Here is a 27,398-nt window from a genome sequence, read left to right on the forward strand (position 1 = left end):
AGCACAACGCCGGCCTCGACGCCTTTGTATCAAATCTCTCTATTTCTCAACTTGTTGTCAGCTCTCTGTAAACACCTACTGGCTACGCTGAGAGCATACTCCTAGGGAGCGTGTGCGGTGGCTGCTCCTGGCCCTACGGGACTGGGAAGGGGGGCCCCTGCGGGGTAATCGCCTGCCACCAGTGGTTGTACCTTTTGTAAGCCTTTATTGCACCCGCCGCCGTTTCGGTGGCTGACGACGGGGGCTGCGACGCGCGTCTTTCTCTCTCCAACGTTTTCTCTCTTTCTCTTTTGTCGTCCACCACCTATGCGAAGGGGGGAGGGGGGTTGATGCAATGACGGCCTACAACAGATAAAAATTAGGTGGCTGGCTAGCCCCCGCCGCAAGCGGCTTTGGCCTACTGTTCCAGCCCAATAGAGCCAGGAACAGCCACCCTTCATCACCTTCCCGCCTCCCACGAAGCAGCGGATGTGGCTCAGCTACAGAGCCAGTAGCAGGCCCACGCATTTTTCTTTTCCTTCTTCCTACAGTCCCAAGAACACCATTCCAAGCCAATTTTCTCCATGCAAAAAATTAATTTACGCTCCAAGTTGGTCCCCGCTGCTGTGGTGCAGTGGTTAAGATGCCCGAATACTCTGCCGGAGAACCCGGGTTAGATCAGGACCGCTGATGGCTTTGTGTCGATGGACGAAAAACGAAGAGGTGTACGTGCATGGAGGTAAAAATAATATTCTAAAATAAAATAAAAGGATAAATGAAGAGAGCACGCCATCCCGTAGCCAACTTTGTCAAGCCAACTTTGTCAAGCCATTTAGCCCTGATGATTGTATAAGTAATAAGCAAATAAAAAGGACTACATAAAATCTGCCGAAATATTGAGCTGCTGTATACTTGACTCTGTGGTAATAAACCCTATACACTTGCTATTATACCCCTCACGAGTAACGCATATTTAGAAAACGCTGTAAAAGGGGCACCCTTTTGCACAATAATATTGTTACAAATGGCGTGCGTTTATTCATAGATGAACGCAGGTAATGGGGGATGGACACGAGGCAGAACAGGTAGTCATGCCAACGTCCCTCGCACTTCAACCTCCTGTTCTCATCGCAGTCACTTTCACTTCTTTCCTATCAGCCGCTGCAGACAAAGCTTCTCCTTGGACAAACCGTGTTGTACGACGTACGCAGCGCTTAAGACGAGCCACGTGGGGTACTTGGGTGGTGCGAGAAGAGCGTTTGTGGCAAGTAACTTTGGCGATCACATAGTTCCCTTTGCCTAACCGAGTAACCGCGACGAAGGAGCCAGTGCACTTACGCAAAAACTTCTGGCTCAAGCCTCGTTTGCGTAAAGGTTATCAAAGTGACAGGAAATCTCTAGGAGCATATGTGACCTCAAAGTAGCGCTTGTCAGTGGAGTTATGAGGATAAAGTGCGCAAGCGAGCCAGAAGACCAGCTTCCTCAGAACGACATACCTGAGACAGAAGGGTCGTCGTGAGGCGAGAAGGCGAACATGGTATCTAAAAACATGTGGGGCATCCTGACGTAAAGCAAATAGACCGCTGTATAACCGGACATCTCATGCTTCGCGATGATACATGAATATGTCACGATTGGCGACCCGGTGTCCCAGTTACGGTGGTCCGACGCGACATACATCGACACCATGTTGGCGAGTGTGCGGTTTGTGCGCTCAGTCAGACCGCTGGTCCGTCAGTGGTAAGGAGGGGAGTGGCAGTAGTTAGAGCCGCACAGCCGAAGTAATTTGCCTACGATGTGAGCAGTGAACAGTCGTACGCGGTCGCTGATGATAACACGGGGAGCACCACGACAGAGAACAGTCAAGTAGAGCATAAACGCCGATACATTACTTGCCTTGGCGTATGCAAGCGCTTCATTATCCACATACCTTGGCAAATAATCCACAAATAGCATAACCCAGCAGCGTCCTTCTGTAGACTATGAAAATGGGCTGAACAAATCTATGCCATCTTTTTCAAAAAGCGCCAATGGTGGCATAACCGGTTTAAGAAGGCCTACCGGAGAGGTGCGAGATTTTACGCACTGACATTGGTCACAGCTGGAGATGCATTGGTTTGCGGTTGTATACATTTTAGATGAGTAAAAGTGCTGGCGAAACCTGTAGAATGTACGGGAGAACCCTTGCTAACCCGATGCGATGTCGTCGTGCATGGCGTGCAGCATATAATTGCGGATATTTTTCGGGCCAACCAAAAGCACGGTTACACAATCAGCCGTGCAATTCTTGTAAGGGAGTCCATCTTGCATAATTAATGGTGCAGATTGTGCTCATGTGTTGGTCGCAGCAACCCTCCACAGAAGGTCTCGGTATTTGAAGATGGCGTGGAAAGCGAGGTAAAACATTCCTCGAAGTCTGTCTCGCTTGTAGTAGTTGGCAACAGATGGCGCGACAGTCAGCATCACTGTGGCGACGACCACTTTTGTAGGCGACAGAAAAGTCATATTTCTACAGGCGTGCGACCAACGCGCCAGATGATCAGATGGATCGCGTAGGTCTATGAGCGAACATAACGAATGATGATCCGTCACGATCGTAAACGAACTTCCATATAGATATGGGATGAACTTGTCGAAGGCAAAGACAACAGCTAGAGATTCCAGTTCAGTTCGTGTAATCGCTCTCTGACTTCGTTAAGGTGCGGCTGCCATACGCAGTTGCTCAGCACCGCGATAAATCTGTGCGAGCACTGCCCCAAGGTCGGCGCCATTAGGTTCAGTGAATCTCCGTGGTTGCGGCAGGACAGAGGGGCGCGAAATTGGTGTCAAGGTAGTGCAAATAGTAGCTATTTGAAACCCGAATCACATGCTGGTGTCCAAACAAACTGCGACCCTTGTGCAGAAGGGCAGTTAGGGGATGTGCAAGGTGTGCAAAGCCAGGGATAAAGCGGCAAAAATAAGACAGTACAGGGAAACTCCAGAATTTTGATCATAAGTAGCTTTTCAGTCTAACTGCAGCAAGCTACTGCGGATCAGGTAGAATGCTATTTTATCCACGAGGACGACAAGGACCAGAGTTAGTCGTTCTCTGAAGTGGCACCCTTAGAATTTAAGATTATTCTAGATTTGCTGATGCAGTCAAGATCGATTCTAAGGACTTCATTGTGCTCTTAAAATATCTTGCCAAAAATGATGTCCTCCAAATAGCATATATAAATATAATATTAGAGGCCTCCAGGAATCGTATCCTTGAAACGATCGAACGTCGCAGGCGCATAGCACAAACCGAACGGCATTACATTAAATTTGAACAAACCGTCAGCAGTCACGCAGGCAGTCGTTTCTCTGTCGTACGGGCGCATTGGTATTAGCCAATACCCGTAGCGGAGATCAATGCACGAGAAGTACGACGCCGAGCGCAGCCATTCGACAGCATCGTGAATGCGTGGCAGCTGGTAGACGTCCTTTTTTGTGAACGCATTCAAGCGACGGGAATCGACGCAAAATCGCCATGAATTATCCTTATTTCCCAACAATCACAGTGGCTGAAGGGATATAAGTCAAAGTGAGTGTGGGGAGAAGACGAGGCTGACGAAGTGCGAGGGATGTTGGCCTGGCTGCCTGTACTGCCTAGAGTTCATCCCTCATCATATGTGTTTATGTGTGAATAAATGCATCCCATCCGTAGCTTTATTTGGTGGACATCGGCTAGGTACGTCGCCTTAGACCCGCTGGCCGTTCGTCGCAGCCGCCAGAGCTGGTTTGCCACCTCTCCAGTCTCGAACCAACATTGCCCTGATGAAAACTCATGAGGCAGAACAGGCAGCCAGGCAAACGTATCTCGCACTACGTCAACCTCCTCTTCTCACCACCATCACTGACGTCTTTCTAATCAGTCGCTGCGCAGCTCGTATGAATATAAAACAAAAATACACACCAGGATTTTGAATTCATGCTCAGGCATAGTACACACATGCTGGTAGCATATCAGAGCTTTCATATCAGCCACGAGAATTTGCACGACATGGACACATCAAGATAGAAATATATGCCTCACCCACACAATCACAGGCACTTTGCACGTCTCGATCCTTCACTCAACAACTGAACTATGCTTCCACCCGGGCCAGGGGTGGTAGCCGTATTTACTGTAAATTCTGTCCCGTTGAAGTCTCGGTTTCTTCCATCACAAGCCAGCTATGGACGATGTACATCTAAACGTAAATAAGCATCTTACAGCGCTGTTGAACATTTTTCCTGGTGTGTAAAAATATACGCCATGAATTCAAGGGGTCATTTCAGGAAAACAAGTGGGTGCATACTCGCACCGTAGGATGTATGGAGTAAATTTCATGAGGCGCTATAGGGGCGCAAGTAAAGAGAAGCAACATACACAGCAGCATTCGAAGTGCATTCTCGTGTTTATAGCCCCAGAGTGGTGGCCATCGTGTTCAAGGGGGGGATGACGGGCGCCTGAGCGGCGGCGGCTTCTGCAGCGGCCTCGGCGGCGGCAGCCTCGCACGCCTCCCTGCGCGTCACGCTGAGGAAGATCTGTTCCAGCGAGGTATCGGTGATGAAGAAGTCCTGCAGCTTAAAGCGTAGCTTGACGCGAGCCATGCGCGAGAACATCTCGCTCCACAGCATGTGCACTCGACACATTCGGAACTCCAGGAGCCCCTGCAGGAGAAAGAATTTACTGTCGTTTGCGGCCATATTAGTATGTTCGTAAAGCAAAGGCTTCATTGCCTTGTCGAACGACGTTCATCAGGGAGGTATCACCTCGACACTCGCCACCTAAACTATAAAAACGAAGCCCGGCTATCACGTGCAAAAACATTGCATACTTATATCTAATGCAGCATAACCGCTTTTATCCACCTGTGCAAAGAAAAACCAAACGTAAGGAGCGTTTGTTCCTCTGCCTACTGTACTGTGCGCTGCAGTGCTGCAATATTCTATTCCGTCTTTTAAGTTGGAGTGCCCCGTTATGGGCGCGCGTTTTCAGACGTAGCCAACGGTGGGGCATGCCCCTCTAAATCCGCTTACTTTTGCCTCACCTAATCGAGAGCTGGGAGGCTGCCCTGCTCGGCTACACTACCTTAGGAGAGCCAAAGAGCTCTCGTAGCTAGGGCCCGAGCTGCCGCGGTAGTAACAGGTGTTCCGAACCACGGGCCATTCCCTTTTATAAGGGGCTCGCAATTTAGCCCAGTCCACACTCTCCCTGGTAAGTATACATGAAAGCCACTGTAATTCGACCTCGGGTAGAGCGTGAGGAGCCAGCTCCGCGTTTCTTCGCACGCGTATCGGACGGGGACGCCGGCTCTCGCTTCTTCGTCTGCTTCGTTGAATCTACTACGTACACTTGCTTCTTTTAAGGCGAAATCCTTTAATGGCTCGTGCTTTCGTGGACAAAGTGTGTCCCGTTTTTTTCGGCGTCCTGATTGGACGAAGCGGGATGCGTCCCTGCAATTTGCATCGCCACACCTGAACGCGCGTCAAGGAACGCCACGCGACAGGAGCGATGGTTTACCGTTCAAAATCCCACTTGCCGGATAGTGTGATAGATATTGCGCCTTTCCTTTCCTGTAAACCAATTATAATTATACGTCGCACTGCAACGCTTGCCGACAAGAGGCTAACGATAGGATGCAATTTTATAAGATAGGAAGGGTAGGCTTTTGCCATAAGTATTTAACTGCCTACTTATTTACTAATTAGATAAATAGCTCAATAATTACTAATTAGTGCCAGTTGCGTAGCAGAACACGGCACTCAGGCTTTCGCCTTTCACTACTTTAGCCGCTAAAGTCTCTCGTAATTTTTTCTTCACGCACTTGGTAAGCATTGTTTGTGATGACACATATCTCCACACGTATGCCACACAGCATTCCCGTCCCCTGCTTACCCTTTCCCTTAACCCTTACCGATGGCCATCTGTCTCGCCTTCTGGGCCCTGCCTTTTTAAAATGCCCTCGACACCTTCGGGTCGTCTAGACTCGTCTGTGCACACCTTGAAGTTTACACAGAGCAAATGAGGTGTTAAACCGCAGCAAAGCTTATCTCTCCTTGCTTAATCGAGCTTCCGCCCTGTAAACTACCCGGTTACATTAGTATAACCAGGCTTAGAAGCACATAATAGTCAAGTACAACAAAACATTCGCTTGCACAGCCGGGCGTAGTCGACGTAAATCGCAGCCATTTTTTTCTATATCGTTGCTTATATTATATAAGTTACGAACAAAGACCTAGTACGGTCTTGAACTATCATAATCGTGTGACGACGAATTTGTTTTCAGCAAAATCGTAATCCCCAGCGGGTAATGTTAAACCACGTCGAACGTCGAAGGTAGTTGCTATTTAACCCTAGGTGTATCAAGCTCGGATTACCGTTGTTTCGTATTCAAAGTTGGAACCTCATGAAGAACAACTTCGCACCATACGAAACTGCCCACCTGCCCTTTCCTGCAAGGTTCGAGAGAATTGTTTAGAAGTTGTGCACCAGGACCAAAAAGTTGCAAACTCGGCATTATTCGTCCTCGCCACCGCATTCAAGGCAACTATGTTAGATCCATGTTTCCCCTGACATACCCCAGCAGCAAAATAGCTGGAAAGACTCTCGGCGTCCCTGAACCCCACCCGTTTAGACCAGCACGACTACGGACTACTGCTACCTATTCAGTCAACATCGATGTTCTCAGCAGATCGACGTAGGCTTGCTAGGACCTTCCACGACGTAAACATCTAAAAACCACTTGTCCCGCAATTCGAAATCTATATTTCGCTATGCCAAATCTATAAGTGTGTTAACGCAGTTGAGATTCAAAATGTTTCGTTAAAAATAGTGCTTAAAATTCTGCTAAGGCCTCGTGCAATAGCGCCTTTAAGGTCGTTTTTTATTTCTCGACTGTGTTGAGTGTTTTGATGAAATTAATACATTTTAAAGCTATTTGGTGTAATGTCCTTTGACAACGAAGCACACATTAGTAAGTTATACGCACCACAGCACGATTAGTAATTACCCCTGCATTTCGCTTAGCGTCAGCGACCCTTCCTCGCCTATCCGTAGTGTGCACTCCTGTCAGCCAAAAGGTCTAGTTTCGAATCATAATAGTGGCAAATTTAGTTTAATCAGTACGTTATATTTTATAAAATATTGTGAATACAAATAAATTTCTGCTGAAATCCTACTGATTATTAACTAGCAGCGAATGTGGGAAGATAAGGAACCCAGTGCACCTAGGATGACACGCGCATGCGCGCGACAAACTTTAAAGCCATGCTTGCACAATTAGTCCTTATAACAAGCCTGCAATGGCGAAAACTCATTTCCTCTGACGAGATGTAAGAGGTGCAAGCATTTACAGACAGAAGAACCATCAGAAGCACGGCAAGAAACTTCGTATTCAATATAGATTCGTTCATAGTGCGTCACAGATGCTTCAATGTTGCTTCTGTCAGAAAGAAGGTATCAGAGGAGCCGGATAGTCAGTTAGCGTCAGTTAGATACAATCCGCTGCTTAAGTAATCATTTAATCAGGCCTTACACCTGTCCAGCTTAGGAGGAAATCACAAGGGAAAGACAGCTAACATCTTTATTTCCAATGCCCGATATATCTCATTTTATTACCTTTAGTTCATTTGGGTTTTGCCTGTTTTGTTTTTGTATTCTCTTGGGGTATTTTGACATTCTGCTCCCCATTGACTCATGTCGTTTCCTCCACCCAAGCCTACACATCGTAAACAAAATGCACCCTATTATATATGCGGACAGATGTCCGTGGTGCGACGAAAACCGCACACTATATCATATCACTTGTGCCTGTCAAAACATAGATGCGGTCTCCAAAATAAGAAACCCGAGTGCGGAGCTATGGCAGACTGCTTTTAAGCGAGAGCTGCGATCACCAGCAAGGTCTGGTACAGCGAGCTCAATGGGCGGCTGTGGCCAGCGGAGCCCTGGACCGAGGGCAACCGACCATTGGATAAAAGTGGACGAGGTCGACGGAGAAGACTCCTGGAGATGCAACAAGGAGACAGCTCTGAAGAGGCTCCAAAAGAGCCGAAAAATAGCATAGGGATAAATAAAGGTTTTCCTTTCCTTTTTACTCGCGACGTCCGGCTCCGACTCTGTCTTCCTCCCCTTCGTTCTCATCTGCTTTCGATTTTATGCCTCATTTTTCCTGACAGCTCCTGACGTGCTATGTACCTAACGTCCCCTTCCATGTTTTACTTTGTCTCTCCCGTGCACTGTTTAGTTATCGCTATAGTTTTTTATTTATTGTTTTTCCTGACATCTCCTGAGCTCCTTTGTTCAACTGCCTTTCTCAAACTTTCAGTGTTCACTGCCAGCTACTGACAGCCCATGTGCTGGGAGCGTAGCTTTCAAGCTCATTTCACTGTCTCCGCAAATTCACCCTCCTGCACACTATATGTCGCCTGTCGGAAGCACCCAGGCTGGCAACGCTTTTCAGTTCCACCGCCGTTCTTACATCGCATTCTGCTTCGGCTCGAGAAGGCTCAATTGCTCGCAATGAAATCCCGATTATGTAAAGTCCCGTAACAATGATCGCTTTGCCCGTGCAAAATATATCATTTTTAAAAAGTTGTGTAACACACTGATCCTCAAATTTAGCGCAATGTGGCATTTTCTTGGCCTCTTAAACTCTGTGCGATGTCAGTGCACGTTAAAGAATTCCAGGTGGTCGAAATTTCCGGAGCCCTCCACTACGGTGTCTCTCATAGTCTGAGTCGCTTTGGGACGTTAAACAGCACAAACTAATCTTCTTAGATTTGCTATATTTTAGAGCCCTCTCTACTATTAGGGCTATAACTTCAAATTACGCCTCGCTAGGACCGAGTGACAGATTCCGAAGCTTCTTTCCCCAATCACAACTTAACCAAACAAATCAAATATATTACGGAATAAAAATGCGATATAAAAGCGCTAACTTTACGTTTAAGGCGACGATTGAGTATCCGCTTATGCGATTGAGTATCCGCTTATCCGCTTATCCGCTTATGTAACTGTGTGCAAGCTTACAAAACCCTGCAGCCTATGCTTACCTTAGCTTTCGCTCGTATATCTACCATCAATCCATGCTTAAAACCCCACCATGTTTTCAAAACATTCGTATTCCTGACTCTGTCCAGCAGAAATGTGCTGAGATTTTTTCAATATAACAAAGTGAAATATTTATTATCAGACATTCAAACATCTTTCCTGAGACATTGTAATGTATTTCGCCCCAGTGCCCTAGGATGGACCAAAAGAGAAAAGCACAACGCACCTCGTAGGTGTGCACCAGCTCCGCCTGGGGGAAGTTCTTCATCACTTGGTCGGCCACCTCCTGTTGGTAGCCAAAGTCCTGCTTTTTGTCCGGGTACGTCTTCACTGTGATGGTGTAGCCCTTGCCGAACTTCTCCTTCAGTTGCGCCAGGGACCCGAGGCACTGCAGCCGACCGGCATCCAAGATGGCGATACGGTTGCACAGGAATTCAACGTCGGACAGGCTGGTGGCGACAGAACATATTGTTACTTCAGAATATGTTTGAATGCTACGGTTATTACTATTCAAGGCTGATGTTTACCAGCCCCTCAGTTTGATGTTTGGAATTCAGTGCCTCATAAAGGCCATTTTTTATGACGCTGCCAATAGTTGACATTGTGGGTCATTAAAGTGAATATAAACAATTTGATTCTTAATATTGAGTTTCTTTATTGATTTCGTGCATATTAATATGCCCTGAAATAACTTGAAGCCTTGTTGTTAATTGCTATCTCTTGTAATATGTTGAAAATCAGTTTCCATAGCGTGCAGTCCACAGGCCTCGCTAGTGCTAGGTAAACAAAAATATTTTGTCTGTCATAACTTGAATGTTGTAAAGTTAATGTTAATTCATTCTTGTTACAACCGGTTCAGTTCATACATATATATATATATATATATATATATATATATATATATATATATATATATATATATATATATATATATACACACAACCGCTCACAATAGGTAGCGAAGCACTGGAAGGCGTAGGCGAAAGGCGAATATGTCTACTTTGGTCAGATAGTAACCACTAATCCAGACCATGAAAGGAAAATAACAGAATAAGATAGGAATGAAGCGCATTTTGCAAGTATTTGCCGAGCAGCTTACCGGTGTCGCTCAAGAGGGAAGTATACAACAGTTGCATCTTACCTGTACTCAAATATCGGGCTGAAATGTGGAGGCTAACAAAAAGGGTCCTACTTATGTTGAGAGAAATAACTAAAGTAATGACATTTTAGTGGAAATTAAGAAGTATAAGTGGACATGGGCAGGGCATTTAGTACGTATAGAGGACAAGCAATGGTCACTTAGGGTAACAAATTAGGTTCCAAAGTAAGGAAAGCTTATTAGAGGGTTGCGTTCGGGGGAGGGGGGGGAGGGGGCGGGGGCACACGACCGGGTTCAATGAAGGAGTATGGGAGAGGCCTTCGCCTTGCTGTCGGTATTGTCTGGCTGCTGCTGATAATATTAATATATATATATATATATATATACTGATTTTGCTTATTTAATGTTAAAGATTAGATAAGCTCTCACAAAAATTTGTGTTTTCAGGTAGACATTTTTAAAGCTAATTGTTGCTAAAGCCAGTTTTAAAAGCCAGGTTAATCTGTACTCATGTAAAAGCCGGAGTGTTGTCAAGTATTACTTCCTGGAATATACGCAACATAGTGAAACTTGACTTAGGCAAAATACACTAAATTCAATATGCATACACCGTTCTATATTTTTGCAGTATCCCTAGATGACAATGGCTGTCAATAAAAAGTAATATGTATCAATGTAATTATTATCTTCGATATTTTAAATGAAGATCAAAGAGTGCTCTTGACTGCGTTTGCTAACTGTTATGGCACTGTTCTCATAATGATTCACCTTGTCGATGACCGCAAGCTAATTCAGCACTATTTCTACTCTGACCTTGTGACGCCGACCCGTAATTATTGCTTGTATTGATTTCAGTGATCTTAGAATGTTGTGTGCTTCAGAAACGCTTCTATCATGTCCGGAAGGTACGATACGTCAATTTCACGGAAGTGTCCGACTCCTGAAATCCTTCAGCTTTCCACTTACAGTTACAAAAAAAAAACTAATTGGGTTGCATTCTGGACTGATGACAAGTCGCGAGAAACTACTTAATTTGCAGCTACAGCACGATTGCCACTGCATGAATTTTTGCAATTCGGTTGGACTGGAAACACTGGCTTCGCACCTTGGCATTCGCTTATGTTGAAAATCTCAAATTTTATAGTTGCTCTAATAAATACTGTAAACTGTTGAAATAATCAAATTTGCGTCAGCATATAGAGGGATATATTATGTATTTGCAGTGCCCCGATTTCTACTGCGTGTTCAAGCACTAGTTATTTCCTTTTTGCCTGTGTGGTAATTTGACTTTTTGGGCTTTTGGGCGTGCGCTCGTCTCTTATTGTAACGATATTAATAAAAGTGTTGCAGTCCTACATTCGCTTTATTCAAATTCAAACTATCATTTAGGCTTTCAGCCTCACAATTGAATCCATATTTTTGTGCCGTGTAGAAAATTAGATTGTTTTCCCGGCACCCTGTACAATACTGGGGGCATTAATATAGCGATTAGATTTTCTGCATGTTCGATGTAAACCAAATAAACAAGCTACTGCTGGTGTAATCATGCCAGGGTTTGCTTAATTATTGTAATAGTCGTGCTCAAAGCCAATGTACGTTAGAATAAAACACGAACGCGTCTAAATATTTGCCTAACCGTCGCCACACATAGGGGAGCCACGGAAGAAGCGAGCCTATGTTTACCATGATCAAATACAAATGCTTAGAGGAAAAACCAAGATTCCAATATGTTTTCAGAGCATGCGCTTCTACGATTCATAAATAAAAGCATATACACTTAGTTAAAAACGAATTGATAACTGTTACCATTTCCAGTGGGCACAAATAGTTACGTTAGCCGAACTTAGTATGTATCGCGTAAATATTTATAATCATGTTCATCAGGAAATTTTGCTACACCGGTTTGTTGGAGATCACTGTTCAGTGAGGGTTCTATAAAGCGGCCATCACACAATTCTTTAATATCCTGCCAGAGTCACTCGTTTTCAGAAATTTTTTACTTATGATTATTTTACCGACATTTTAAAAAAATTCTATAATCTTTAGGCATAAATATTCAATTAAAAAGTAGGAAGGACCAAACGATGCTGCAAAAAGGCTGATGAAATGGTAACATTTTGCTCCCCTGTTATTCTGTATATATACTTCTAGAAAAAAAACTACTCTTTCACCCATGTCTGCAATTTCTTCCATCCCTATTCGAGGGCTTTAATATGCTTTTCAACTATTTAATGGAAGTATAACGACTGCGAAGTGTTCAGGATCAAGAAACATTTTTTCGCGGGTAGACAAACGCGTTATTTGCTATCCCATTCGGCACTAACATGTGTGAGCTTAGTAGGATGGAGATCCTGGATGCTTTCTGCAGAGTGCGGATATAGTTGACGATGTCTCTGCGGGCTGTGGTTGAGATGCCCGCGTACGGCTCGTCCAGCAGAATCATCCTTGGCAGGCCCATCATCGCGATGCACAGCGACAGCTTTCGCCGGTTTCCGGCACTGCGAAATGGACGGACATGTAAGCAGCTTTACCACATTTCTCTGTCCTGCATTATTCTTGATAGTGTAGTGTTCCAATACATTAGGTAAAACGTGGTGACGCACTAAGAAAAGGCAGAGCCTTTAATGCGCATGTGGCTTCTGGAATCTGCATTAGAATGACCAAGGAAGCCTTATTGTCTGTGCAGAGTAGTAGGCATTATAGAAGCTCCCTAGCGGTAAAAACTGACTTCTAAATCATAGTGCACCACTGCATAAATCTCGAATAGCGCGCATTTTAGCGTTCATTGTATCACCAATATGCGAGTGAAGTCAGAACTTCACCTATTCATCTCTGAATTTTTATACTACGCAGCTAAGCGCAGTGAGTTAGAACTTATCAACGCTCATTAGTCACTAACGCTTGCACACAACTGCGGAAACAGGTAGAGCTACTCATCACCTAATGTAGCAGATGTTACGGAAGCGCGCGTTGCATTTGATTCTCGTAAACGAAGAGAAAGCGCATTCGCTGGGACGAGATTTCAGGCCTTTAACCCAAAAGCATTGAAACTGCCGAATTCCGAAATGTGTCATCTGTGTCCGTGTTGAAGCTTCCTAAGGAACGCTAGAATAGCCATGTGAAAGAAGCCAACAATCAGCGAGGGAAAGGGAAGAATGAGGGATTGGTTTTTGTTCCTTACATAAATCTGGAGTGTAAAATTTCCAAATTAGGTGAAAACTAAATACAATGTGAAAGAGAACCAACACGCTGCTGACGGGGTATCCGAGATCATGACCGGGCGACATGTGAGTTAGCACCCAATTACGTTGGCAGAAAAAGAAATTACTTATCTTCGTAATCGCATTCCACAAAGGAAAGAGGGTGGGGAGTCTGTGTGTGTGGGGGGGGGGGGGGGAGGATGACAACATGAGTGAATGACGAGGCACCTGCGTGTGCTTAATGATTGTCATGTATATACGTCATGTATTTATACAGTAAAAACTATTTGCAGTCTAGCGGGTGTCCCTTGTGTTCCGTGTTCTTTGTGTCCGTGTTTTTACCGCTACAAAATTATTCCAACAAGAAATTACCAACTAGCCCAACTTGAAGTTTTAACGAAATCTCTTCCGATATTTTTACGATCTGACAGCGACGGCTAGTCAGTCTTGTTTGTCTTTGAGAGTAATGCTTTAAACCTGAGTGTATTTAAACTGCATATTCCTGCAGTTTATTCGACAATTATCTTGTGTTCAACTTGTATTCGACAATCATCTCCAAAAGGGAGCAGTGGAAGGCCCAATGGGCACATGCGTCGGGTTTTGGCTTACACTTAAAAATAATGTGTTTTTATGCAGTAACAATTCACGTTTGGAATCATTATTGCGACTTATTTGCGCAAGTAAGCGCACCTCAATCGAGGCCTCCTCTTTGGTGAAATACTCTTCAAACATTGATATTCACTAGTACTAACATCTTTCTGGTTTCATGCATTCTAAAATGAGAACAGGCGCAGTGGCAGGACATAAATGACGGGGGCAGAGTAAACAAAGAAGCTTGTTTGCTAAAAAAAAATGGAGACCAAACTTTTTGGAGCTGGGTTAAGCTAAAAGTACTTGAAATATAAAATTCCCTAAGAACCTAAGAATATACACTACACAAATTCGAAGACATGAGCGTCAATTGCTGCTACACACGGTACATTGCGCGTCTCTTGTCGAAAACAACCATGTGTTTTGTTGAACGCATCATAATACATTGGTGTTCTAAATGTGGTTTACAAGAAAGAAAAGTCACAGTATCTGTCACTCCCAGAATCTCGCTGACAGATCTCGCGGGCAACACAGCAACTCTCAGGCTTAGGCAGTCCTCCAGTGCAAATTCTGCAGTGCTCTCGGAATTTTTTCGATCTTGTACACCCTAACTATATTTTTATTTGACTAATTGACATTCATTACACACTTCTCACCACATCCGGCATTTATTGCCTCATTAATTCAGAAACACATCACTCCAGGTTGGCGTGACGTCACATCACTTGATGTCAACATTGGTCGTATGTCTATTTCGACGTCTGATTGATTTTTCTTTTACATTTTAGTGCCATTATACTATTTTTCATCCTATTGACATATTTGTTTTTCTGCAGCATTCTCTCATCATCTTTCCATCAGAACCATTTGTTTGATCCTAACTCTTCTAAGAATGCCAGCGGTTGCGGACTGGTTCCGTAGATATTCTGTAAGCGCGACCTTGCCGTCGTAGCTTAGTAAGGCTCTGTCCTTAATAACTGTTGACATCAAGCCTGACGGACTGCTCGCAAATTTTTTTTGCCGTTGTTTGATCGACATTATGCAGAAAAAAAGAAGCATGTGCGTTCAGCGCCTCTAAGAGGCAGTTGGAACTGGCGCTTTACAAAATTATTTCATGAAGGCAGAGCGGTACGCTTGTGCTAGAGTATTCTCCTCGCATTCAGGAGGTATAGTATGATCCCTGGCGCCGCTGGGTACCCAACAGTTTTCAGCGAATACAAGATCTCGCCCAGCCTGGTGTTGGGTTTTTTGTGGTCAAATGGTCAAAAGACTGATCGACCTTCTATGTAGCCGTGGCAGGAGCTAGAGAAGCGGTACTTCAATCAATTTTGGCGGTTCATGTCAAATCATGCTCATTATATAATACCGATAAATTTTATCTGTAGTCACTCTGGAGCTTGTTTAGTTTTCAGACATCTTTTCTCAATCGATGAAGGAAGAGCTACGTTTAAAAATTACCCGTGCTCCAAAATATCGCTGTTTGTTAGCACTGACGCACCTGTAGGTGATGACCTGGTAGTCTGCGATCTCCTTCAGGCGGAAGATGTGGAGCAGTGCGTTCAGGTACACAGGAGTCAAAGGCAAGCCTCTGAGACGCCCGAAGAGCACCAGAGTCTCCATCCCGGTCAGCATGTCAAGAAGGCCCTCTCGCTGCGGGCAGTAGCCCATGTAGTGCCGGCACTGCCCAATGTAGGAAAGAAATAAGGCTCTGCGCTAATGTTTCTGGGACCAATTTATAGATAGATAATGAGGGACGAATGTCGATCTTAGCAGGAAATTCGACAAGTTTACCTAATTGCGATTAGCTTGGATTCTATATTAGCAACAAAAGCACATTAGCCTTAGCAGTTCCGGTTATTATGATTACATCTTCTCAGCCAGTCATCGCGATTACCATCACAATCATTCCAGGTGCGCTCACTGAAAGACAAAGGCCTCACCTTATATATCGAGTAATCTGCATTCTGAATACTGCGGGCCGGTTAATAGCGGTTTGTTCTAAATTTAACCACCGACCTGGCTTTCTGGCGCAACCTGGTATCCTCGCCTTCGATTCGAATGCACTCTATTACTCTTATGCACTATCGGTTATTTTGGAGTCGCAGTGCTTGCACTACCGATGTCACTTTCTACTTAATTTCTTCACGGATGTCGTTAATCTTTGCCTTGCTCTGACGAATCGAAATCCCTCTCCTTTAAAGCTACGCCTACCTTCTCCATTCCGCTGATGGATGTTGTGTTCAAGTTCAACCCTTTTTGTCAGCTCTTAAAATTATACCGATAAAAAGTAGCGTTACAAGCACTAGCTCTGAATGTATTCAAATACAAGATAATTGGGGCCGAATAATTTATTCAGCATGCAAAACCGTTAAATGTGTTAGGAAATGAAGCCTAATCTAATATTTAACCGCACTGATATCTAAAACTTGCGGTCGACTTTGGAGTAAAGAGGGACCTAGAGGCTGCAATGCTTACGATATTTCTTAGCGTCCATCGATTACTCCACATATCGTTGCGACCATATGCAACGCCACAGTTCCCTGCAAAATTATGTAGGCTGTATGCTACAGGAACTCAAATATCATTTTGTTGATGTTCGAGCCCACAAAAAAACGATGATTAATGCAGCTAGCGGACCGCTCTTGATTTTGCCCTGTACATGCCTGCCTGTTTTTCATATTCCAACAATAGCGCTACAGCACCATTGTGGGCATATTGTAAGCCACTAATGAGGTGGCTCGCAATGCCAACCTGTGCTGTGTTGCGCATGATTGAGAATCCGGCAATGTAGGCGTCACCCCAGTGCGGCAACAGCTGTCCTGTCAGCAGGCGGAAAGTGGTAGTCTTGCCCGCACCGTTGACGCCAAGAAGACCGAAGCATTCACCAGTGCGCACGGTGAAGCTCAGACCCTGCATATGATGACACCCCGTGGAGAAAACAAGCTTTAATCACACGCGCGCCCTTTAATGCGAAGCCTCTTGAGGCCACAACACAACGAGAACAACATATATCAACCACAGCAACTGATCGATTCTCGGAGATTTTATAGCGGAAAGAGGAAAGCGAGAATTCCTTCCGCTATACCGCGAGTTTGCCCTTATGGCATCTTGTCTTGATTATTTTCGCAGTATAACAAATTGTGAGTAAGCCTTTATGCAAAGTGTTAAAAAAGCTATTCCGCCATACGGCAATTAGCCAAGAAAGGTACGTTGAGGATTCGGGATAGACTAGTCGGCAACTGAAGCAAAATTTTATTGCCCGCTGCCATAACTACTTTCTGATATCCTAGGAAATTACGCCAACATAAAGTTAATGATATTTATTGTCCGAGAACTGTTTTCTAAGCCATACATGGAGGCGCCTTGGTTTAAACGATTCTCCATATCTATGTCGGCTGGCCCAGGCGACAATTCATGCTGTCGTCTAAGGGTCTTGACGACTTCAAAGTCATATTGCGCTGCCAAGTGCATCTAATGATAACATAAAATATATGTGCTTTCATCGGCTGATATGCATCGTCATTCAGGGACTACTATGTGATGGACAAAAAATAAAATAATATTTCAAGCTTATGTATTTATTTAGTTATTTGCTTTACGACATGCCGAAAGGCCTCTATTTGGGTCATCAGGCAACGTAGGAGGGCTTAGTATCCAGGGAAATACTGAAGGCAACGCCAAAATGAAATGGCGCTAATGACAGGCAAGCTATATGTTGGTAGTAAAAATAAATATCTAAGGAAAAGAATACAAACAGCGGGAGAGGAAAATAATAAGCAATTAAAAAACACGACTTCCAGTTAAGTAATGCATTATGAAAGCACTACAAGTAATGCGAAAAAGGTCGTATATTTTTGCAGGAAAAACGTATCAGAAACAACTGGAATAGTATAAATCCCTAATGAAAAAGAAACAATTCATGTTGTCGTCTAAGGGGCATACGACTTTAAAAGTCATATTGCGGTGCCAAGTGAAGCTAATGATAGTATAAAATATAGGTGCTTTCATTGCCTGATGTTTCCAATTTATGCTGGTAAGAGACAATGGATTGCTGATTTTTTTATTGAACCAAAAAGCCATATATAGACAGAGAATTAGTAAATAAATTTCAGACGACTGCAATTTTAAAACAGACATTTTGTTGAAAGGCCAAGTACATGATTCAGAATTTAAGCAATCTAGTAAATATCTAGTTATTTAGACAACACGAAGTCGGCATTAGGATTAAATATAAATAACAAGACTGCACTTAAGTCTGCTTGAGAGCGAAAAAAGCGAAAGCCAATTTAGTGGACTCTTTTAATCCTCTGTTTCATCCTTATATTCACCACCCCTATCGCTACTGTCACTGTCTCCTAAATGTGCCAATATTGTCATCACTACGATCATCATTGTTATTAATACTGAGAGCATCGTCTTTCCTGCCGTTGCTATCATCCGCACGCTGAACAAAGAGAACTCCGATCTGTTTATCACGAGACCGGCGTGAAGTAGCGGCTTCCGCGCTCGCCGGGGAATTTCCGGAGACCTGCACTACTATACGTCTCTAATAGCCTGAGTCGCTTTGGGAAGTTAAACCCCACAAACCGCAAACCATCACCATGGAGAAAGATTTTTTTATAATTTTATGCGGCGAACATTCCGTATGCACACATCAAGCGAATGGACGCGAACGTGAACGTGAGCCTTAAGCCTTCATCAAATCCCAGCTATGCCTACGGCTAATGCCAGCCAGCAGGTGACATGGCTGGGACCTGAATGGTGGTCGGGCAACTCTCTCACACGGCGGTATGCTACGACAGCATTATTAGGCGTTGCCCACTCATGTAGCTCCTGACCACGCAAATGAGATCGGAACCGGTTTCACCGGCATCAATGGGCCGCCAATTAGGCCGCTCCATCTAGGCATACATGGAGGCGCCTTGGTTTAAACGATGCTCTATATCTATGTCGGCTGGTCCCTTATATAATCCTCCAGTTTATTACTATATCCTGGATTGGCCACTTTCGTAACCTACACCAGCTACACAGTGCGGCAAAAACCACGGGATGAAAAAGCACTTAACGAGGGTAGAGGGTGGGGTCACTCCACAGGTCACGCCAACTGTTCGACAAATTTCGCTCAGACGTTTCGCCGAGACAGACTAGTACACTTGTCTAAAGGTTGGCTCGACCTGCGAACTGAGGCTTTCCCATCCCCTTACCTTTGTTAAGTGCATTTTTGTACCGTATAAGGATCTTGCCTACGTTTTATCTAAAGATCATAGGAGGTATAGGAAGTTTGCTACACTCGTGCAGCTGTTGTTGGCTAAATAAATGCAACCAATGTGTGTGCGCGGCATAATAGAGACACATATAAAGAGGCTAATGTTACAGGAGCACTGAAGAGCATTTACAGTAAAGGGGATATGCAAGGGGGGGGGGGGGGGCGCAGATGGTAGCCTTTGGCACGTTGGCATCATAGATTTAGGGCGGAGCAGAGGTGCTTTCTAATTTGCTTTTCTGGCACACATCTATGTATCTATCTTTTACTGAAATATCACAATTGTATGTTTAAGTGAGACATTTTGTAGTGTATTTTGACGCATGTCTCTTGTATTACACGAATAAAATTCTGTTTTCTCAACATCTGTGAAAGGTAAGAAACGATAGCTGCGCTTATTTGATCGCCAAACAGCTGTATTTCCGGTTTCCTTGGTAGATACCAGCAAAATACTTAGTGCTAAGTTCTTCTGTGGTGTGATTAGCCAAGCAAAACTATAATATATTAGTTATTATTTATGTATTTAACTATACCTTAATTTGTTTAGGCATGACCTACTTATACGACTGCCGAACATTGAGTAGCTAACGGATCTTTAAACAAGTATACAAGCCCCGCTAGGGAATGTACAAATTGTTTGGAAATAACTTAAACATGGCCCTACAGATGGCATCCAAGACGCATCGTTATGTTTTCATGGAGCTAGCGAAATGAAAAGTGATGAGGCATTTTCTTCTACTTGTCGGCAGAAGAGCTTAGCGGCCTCGTTTCGGCAGTCATGAGGCCTATAGTGCAGCATAAGAATACTTTTCCGATGCTAGTGACCGCTGCGTTTGATCCCGTTCTACTTAAAACCCAGCATACAGAGCGCACCACACATGTCGCTATAGAAGGAAGTAAAACTGGCGAATACTTGAAAGGCTCGGGTAAATAACATAAACACCTAAAATATCAGCAGTTAGCCGATTTAGACTGGATGATTGAAACACAACTGTCATATGAAGATGATCTAGATTTGGATCACAGCTTTCGCACGTGTTTGTTTTCGCTTATTTTCTTTTTTTTTAGTTTCCATTTTACCGAATAAATTTTCGCGCTATCATTTCCTACACAGCAACAAAAAAAATAATTTCCCATTTGTTTTTGTGGTTCGTCGGCTGTCTTCAGTTGCAGTCGGTGTTACGACGCAAAGCGCATAGATTGGACTCGCATGTGACTGCATGTACACTTGCCTGGAGCACAGAATTGCTCTCGACGTAGCCGTAAGCCTTGTAGAGGCGACGTACAACCATGAAAGCAGGCTGAGGACTCGATCCTTGGAGCTGACCGTTGACTAACCTCTCCACCAGCTGGTCTTCGATCATCACGTCGCTATCCATTTGCCTCTCAGACTGCGAAGTAAGGAAGAGTATTTTTTTTTGTAATCAGGGTTCTCATTTAAGGGAAACATTTTATTAGCCCCGAAGCAGTTGTCTCGACGGAAAGAGAAATGTCAGCACTCCTAGCAAGAGCATTATAGCGGTGGCATGCGTCTCCATTGTTACGTGCACAACCTCTCATAGCTTAAAGATACTATTCGTTATTGCGTTGTTTCTGCTGATAGATGAAGCGATAAATCACCTACTATGAATTGACGACGGAGCCGATCTTTCATCCTTTCTTTTCTTATTTCCCTAGCCTCTCTGGCTATGTAATACCAGAGTCCTTCAATGGTAATATTTTGATACCAAAATAATCTGGCATTCTTTGGCTTGGTTACGCTGTCTGATGCATGAACCGGGGACGGCGTATCAACCGACAATGACTTTACAGCAGGTTCCAAAAAATGTACAAATATTTACAACTGGTGTAGAAGGTGAAGCCTTCATGTCATATTTAGTGCGCGGAAGGTTTGCCTCTCAGCAGCGTAGCAGAGTTGCATATGCATTTTTTAAGGCCTACACCTTGGACGCTGGCGAAACAGAACTGTAGATTAGGCTGGTAATCCATGCCGAGCTTCCAGGATTTCCAGAAAACGTTTTTTATTCTGTCTGGGCTCTAATGTAAGAAACAAAATGGAGCTTGTAATATCTCTTTAAACCACTTTGCGATACACAGCATATAGGTAGACCCTCTTTTCCACTAATATTCCCAGCGTACTTACTCTGCCATTGCAGCAAGTGTTGCGAAAATAGACGGCACAATTGGACGGCAGACTGCTTTGTTAAGTTGATGGTACCAAGTTCTAGCCATGCATATATATATTTTTTTATCTATTTAGAATATTCCCTTCCCTTTTGGGATCATTATATGAAGGGCACAAATATATAAAAAGAACAAACCTAAAGTGCAAAGCATAGGACGGTGCAAATGGATCAGTTAATAGCGTTGATAATAATGGAATAAAAAATAGCATCCGAATAGCAGGAAGAGAAACCTGAATAATAAAACAGGCTGCATTATACATTTCAGGACAACGCTTTTCTTGAGTACCGATAGAGGTCAATTAGTACAAAATGGTGTTATACTTCCCAAGGCTAATTCAGTAGCTTTGTTTGTTACTAGAACAAACAATTTTATGCCATGAGCTAGTATCGCACGGTGGTAAACTATTCAATTGCCTACTTGCTAACTAAAAGAAGAATTTCGCAAAAGTATTTCGCATTCTATTCAGTATAACGTTTTAGGTCTGAGTTTGATGTCAGGTCCGGGTTTATTTTTGTTATTTAATTTTAAGAAGAGGTTTAGTGCGCCAGCCTCGTCGGTTGCTACAGGCTCGAGACATATGTTGAGACACTTTATGTGTGGTATGTTGCCATCGACAGCAGTAAGATTACTTTAAATAATTATACACTATGCTGACTCTGGATATGCGTTCACCCGGATTCATTATGTTCTTATTTTGTGGTTTAGATTTCAAGTAGCGCCAAAATTTTTGATAAGAACTTTTGCTGAATACAGCATGTTTGTGAAACAAACAAGTTTCCCCAGCGAGTTTCTGCGGAGGCCATATAGCTTAAATGGGAAGCCGTACAGCACCGCTAATGGAGGCGCTAATTAGGAACTGGTCCTTTATTACCGTACTGTTTGTGCATAGTCTAACTGCGGGTGCGACCAGGAAACTGACAGCAAACAAAGCCATGAAAACGGAGGTGCAGTTGGCAGTTCGGCATAGAGACTACGTGAGAAATTATAAAGATTCATATCGACAACCACTACCCCAAAAACGGGAATTTAAGAAGCTGGCTGTGCCAGAAGCCATTCCGTTGACAGTTGCAGTACTTAGTGGCTCTGCACTGTGCTAAAAAAAATAACTTCGCGGAAAGTTTTTCTCGAGCAGTTAATGTCTTGAGATTGGGCTAGCTAGAGCCTCACCATATGGTGGACGTGCGTTACATAGATTGGCAAAGATAAATTGAATAATACGAGCTCTTAAAAACGAACGCAAACGGTTTGCGCCTAATAATTGGAGCGGCTCTTTTTTAACTTTGTTTTCGTGTCTATGAGCAGCGTATATCTTCCTTATTTGCATTGTCCAGTCAGCACGGGAAGTCGTTTTTCTTATATTGTGGGGTTCCGACATGGTGTGCAGAGTTCGGGTGGCCAGTTCGACGGCTAAGACGGGCACACCGTGATCTCGCTAAATTCACGAGATATTGCTGTAACATTTTAAAGCCCGGTTTATTTTGCGTCTTTTAGTAAACAGCTTAAGGAAATTGCTTAAGAAGTGCTCGCGGACACACTTGCCTTCTTATTCCCGGCGAGGCCCTGTGCCACCGGGGACGCAACGGCCTTGGCAGCAAAAACGTCATTACGGTACGCGGAAGGATCGAGCGAGCTGAGCGCCTGGTCCACCCTGCGTATCCAACTTTCGATGCAAAGTAGCAGCAAGAACAGCAGTGCCCCCTCGACGCAGAGTGTGACGAACTCGTAGTAGGCTGAGTAGGGGTGCACGTCAAGCGGATGAATGACGTATTGGCTGGGGTCCGCGGACTCGATGTCTGCGGGAGCACAGCGTAGCCATAATTGCATATTAAAACCACATCCTTGCTTTACAATTCCATACATACCATAAAAAATATTTAATCTTAGACGCTTTGTGCAGAGGTATGCACATTGCACTCACGGCGATCGATATGGTCGATACTACATAACACTATTCTTCATTTCTTGAGAAGGTATCATCTCAGTGTTTTAAACAAAGGGACCATTTCATTAAACCCAACACCTGCAGGAATAAATATTTCGCACAGCAGGATGAAAATGTGCCCCTGCTTCCTAGTCTTCCGTGCTGAGTAATCTTATCACCTGGGCTAATGACTATTTTCGAATGCGTCATGCTCATCATTGAAATTGAGTGTGTGTTTTATAAAAACGCAAAGCTATTCAATTAGGGGGGCAAATTACTTTTTATGCCTATGTTTTCAGACTACAGGTTGTGATTATTTAACAATGTAAGAAAGTTTTCATGTATGCGTAAAAATTTACCGGTCATTTCTGTCGGAGAATCAACTTTCTTTAGGCCGAATAACATTTCTTTCTAATTGCGGTCAGAGGGCCACAAACTTCTATACAGTTAACACCCCAACTTGGGTAGAAATAGTAGCTAAGCCGTTCGTTATATGTTCCTTTATTAAGTTGAGTGCATCGAAAGCATAGTCTGGTGCACTGTCGCCAAGAGCTTGACTGATATTATGAGGTTTATTATCACAAAGCGACTCAAGCTATTAGAGACGTTGTAGTGGGGAGATCCGGATTTTTCGACCACCTGGTATTCTTGAACGCGCACTAAACCGCACAGCAAACAAGAGCCTTGCCTTACACCTCTATTGAAAAGCACCCGCATCTGCAAGGATTGGATCCCGCATTCTTGGGCGCAGTTGTCGAGCGCCCTAATAAGTGCACCAACGCGGCAGGGCCCGACCGCTTGAATGAGTAATGCTTTATTTCCGTGACATTATCGTCGGTATCGTACCAGGAAGGATATTGCTTACTTAACAGCGTAGGTGGAATATGACATGGTATAATATTAAACGGTATGGTGTGGTATTTTAAGGCACAGTATAGTTTGGTACGGCATTGCATAGGTAGTCTGCTTTGGTGTGATATATTGAGAAGCGAATAGTGCTGGATTCGTTAATAAACTTGTAGGTCAGTGGTTGTCAGCCATGAATGAAAAGGCGATCCTTTGTGGGCACTTTGATGCGCTGGGGGAACCCTTCAAACAGAGAGGTGGGGGAGGATTAGAGGGGAACTTGTGCAGTGATCTTGTGCGGACTGCTGTAACAGTTCCGAGTACAGGTCGCAAACTCGGGTTGATCGAAGGCTAAACTGCCTCACAAAAACGCGTAATTGATAAGCAAGTGAGCCAAAGCGAGCAAATGCCGAGGAGAAAAGTGCGCTTTCGCACCGGTAAGCATGCCGCTAAAATCCTACAAACATAGGCCTGCTAGCTCGTCGGACACCCGAGACGCTTTGCATTGCAACACCTGCCCGCTGTGCAGCTAGAGTTCGGTTTCCACCGATGCAGGTATCAACAAACGCCGTATGCGCTCTCCACCTTGCTCTCTCTCGCGGGTGCTCTCGGTTGCCGCACTCCTCTCGCTTTTCGTGCGCTTTGAGAAAATAGATTCGGAATTGAACCTCTCTGCTCCTAACCCTGTAAACTTTCTAGCAAGAAGACAACTATCACGCGATATTTCTTTTCTGTTTGGGTGTGCGGCATGCGGGTCCCAACTGTAGATGCAACCTAGTCGAAGCGAAACCTCAAAAAAGAGGCACGCCATTAATCGGCGGCTAAGTTTGGAGCTGCCACTACAACACTGCCTACCCTATTCAGGAATTTAATATCCCTTCTCTACTGTACGTCGCTTAAATCGCAAAGTGTTATTTAATAAACCACGGACTATATTTTCCTCTTTTGCGATTTTCACTGAGGACTATCAGCTTTTAGAAGTGTCATATGCCATGTACAATAGAAGAATTAGCATCCAACACTCACAACTTGACGCAGAAGTTGAAAGACTCGTGAACTGTTGACAATAATCCCACCGCAATCTATGTGGCAGAGCTGTCATTGCTTTGCTTTACGCTGCCAGTACTGGTAAGTAAAATTTTAGTTTCAAAAAAATATAGTTGTTGCTCGCCTCAGAAACAGCTCTGTGAACATATTTCATGACTGGGAATCCAAGAATAACAATTTAAATACTACTTCCCATCTGGGTAAGAAGCAGTAATGTTTCTGGAAACGCAACAACTTTGATAGTTCTGGCAAAATCTGCCAAGAAATAATTTTAAATTCTATGAGGAATGTTGGGATTCATTATTGCACAATCTACTGCCTCTATTTTCTAAAAATGCAAATTAATACTGAAACAATGACACTGACAAATTTGATAGCAGGAACACGGAATAAAATAGTGTCTCGTTCGCAGCGCCACTGAGTCCAACAAGAGTATTGGTGAAGGCTAATATTACTGCGAATGCGTCGTGGGTAAAAATTGAGGCCACTGAGCAGTGCTTTCCACCTCTACGTAGTCCCCAAATATTATGCCCCTCTTGCAAGCACTCTGAGAAATACCTGATTTGTCAGGTGATAACGCCCGAAAGCTATTACCGCTACGAGGGGCAAGTGGAAAACTGCTAAAAATTGAGAACACTTGTGTTTCTTTAACATTCTCTGACATCGCACAGCAATACGCGTACCTTGCGCATAAACGCCATCGAAACACTAACAAGGCGGATGGGATTGAACCCCCCCCCCCCCCCTCAATCGTCGATGGGCGGAACCACGGAACCAAAAAAGCTGGGGAGAAAATCTGAAACCTTGAGTGTGTGCAATAGAATCCTGTTTAAAAACTATACATGACAGGCTGAAAGCGTTTGCAGCTGGCAAATACAGGATGCTTGCACGCTCACGAAACAGTAGCTGTGCGTCTTGAAAAAAAAAGGCTCAAAAATATAAGTATTCACATATTTCACGCATTCCTCTAATTGAAGTGTTTCGCGGGAGAAAAAATGATTCACCACCCGACAGCATTTTGAAGGCTTATTCATGAAGTTGAAATGTGGTTTTATGTAAAGACATTTTACTTCGATACAAATCAACTTCATCATTCTTCGAGCCAAGAATGTGAAAGGTATGCTTTATAATTTAGTTAAAGCGCCTTCAGATGATTCAAGATAAACATTTTTATTTAAAAGGCGCGTGTCGAAGAGCCTCGCCCTTATAGAAGACCCTTTGTTGCAGAAGGATGTGAGCTTATCATGTTGCTACCGCTTTAAAGCGAAAACCATCCATTACTCGCGAGACACGAAATCTGAGGCGGGAAGTTATTCGCAAAGCTTGTGCGCAAATTGTCTCCACCATTCACATCATCACGTGAATAAGAAAATATGAATAATTGAATTATGTCCCCATCAGGACTCGAGCCTGCATATTTGACCGTGCTCCAGCTAATCACATTGACCACTTAGAATGTACTGGCTATTGTGCCGTGTGGCGACAGTTCTCTGAAAATGAGGCGACGCCGTTAGCAATGACTGCCACCAGTCGCCAATTGAGGACGCTGCGCACAATACATGTGCCGAGGCATCATCATCGTAACCATAATTCTAAACCTGCATATATTTAGCATAAAATGTTTTAAATTTCATTACCTATTTTTTTGTGGCTTACATTTAGAACTTCACAACTTCTGGGCATAACAAGAAACGGTCATAGCAGCCTCTGCCCGCAGCAGACGATCTAGTTTAGCAGACGTTTTTCTTAACAGACGGTATCGCTTGTGTAGCTCGCACTGGCATGTGCACGAGTGCGTAGTTCGCTGGTATTTTTCTGGTGGGTGTCTCAGGCTATATGCGTTCATTTGTGGGAGTGATTATTCATCAAACTGTCGCATCGAAACAATGCCCAGGTAAAGTGACCTTGCAAAAAATGGGCATGTTTATTATTAATGCGCCGGTGTGAATCTCTTTTATGACGTGGAAATGTGTCCTTATTTATGGCTCTGGTTTACGGTGAATGACTTGTCGACTGGTTAAAGCATTCAGCAGGGAGATTGAAGACGTAGACACTTCGAATGAGTCAAGCGATTCGATTGAGAGCGCCTCGACCGACTTCAAAAAACTTTCTGCACATTCACTATCAGCAGCATGCGGCCATGACAGGTGCTGGCAATCATTGCGTTCAGCACCCTCGGTTGGCACTAGGTGGTTTGTTCTAGA

At 44.0% G+C, this 27,398-nt stretch overlaps 1 protein-coding gene across 1 annotated transcript in view; it reads right to left on the reverse strand.

Annotated features, from left to right (window-relative positions):
- Positions 1-4,401: 4,401 nt before the first annotated feature.
- Positions 4,402-27,398, reverse strand: part of LOC146209415 (phospholipid-transporting ATPase ABCA3-like) — a 113,481-nt gene continuing 90,484 nt past the window's right edge. The window contains exons 17-23 of the mRNA XM_084587405.1: positions 22,914-23,173; positions 20,426-20,578; positions 16,682-16,840; positions 15,429-15,610; positions 12,464-12,637; positions 9,267-9,489; positions 4,402-4,656 (exon numbers count right to left, since the gene is read on the reverse strand). Coding sequence (XP_084443531.1) covers positions 4,402-4,656; positions 9,267-9,489; positions 12,464-12,637; positions 15,429-15,610; positions 16,682-16,840; positions 20,426-20,578; positions 22,914-23,173 — 1,406 coding nt within the window. The remainder of the gene's footprint in view (positions 4,657-9,266; positions 9,490-12,463; positions 12,638-15,428; positions 15,611-16,681; positions 16,841-20,425; positions 20,579-22,913; positions 23,174-27,398) is intronic.

The sequence above is a fragment of the Amblyomma maculatum genome, chromosome 1 (assembly GCF_055883805.1).
Source record: "Amblyomma maculatum isolate TAMU_Amacu chromosome 1, ASM5588380v1, whole genome shotgun sequence".
Lineage (NCBI taxonomy): Eukaryota > Metazoa > Arthropoda > Arachnida > Ixodida > Ixodidae > Amblyomma > Amblyomma maculatum.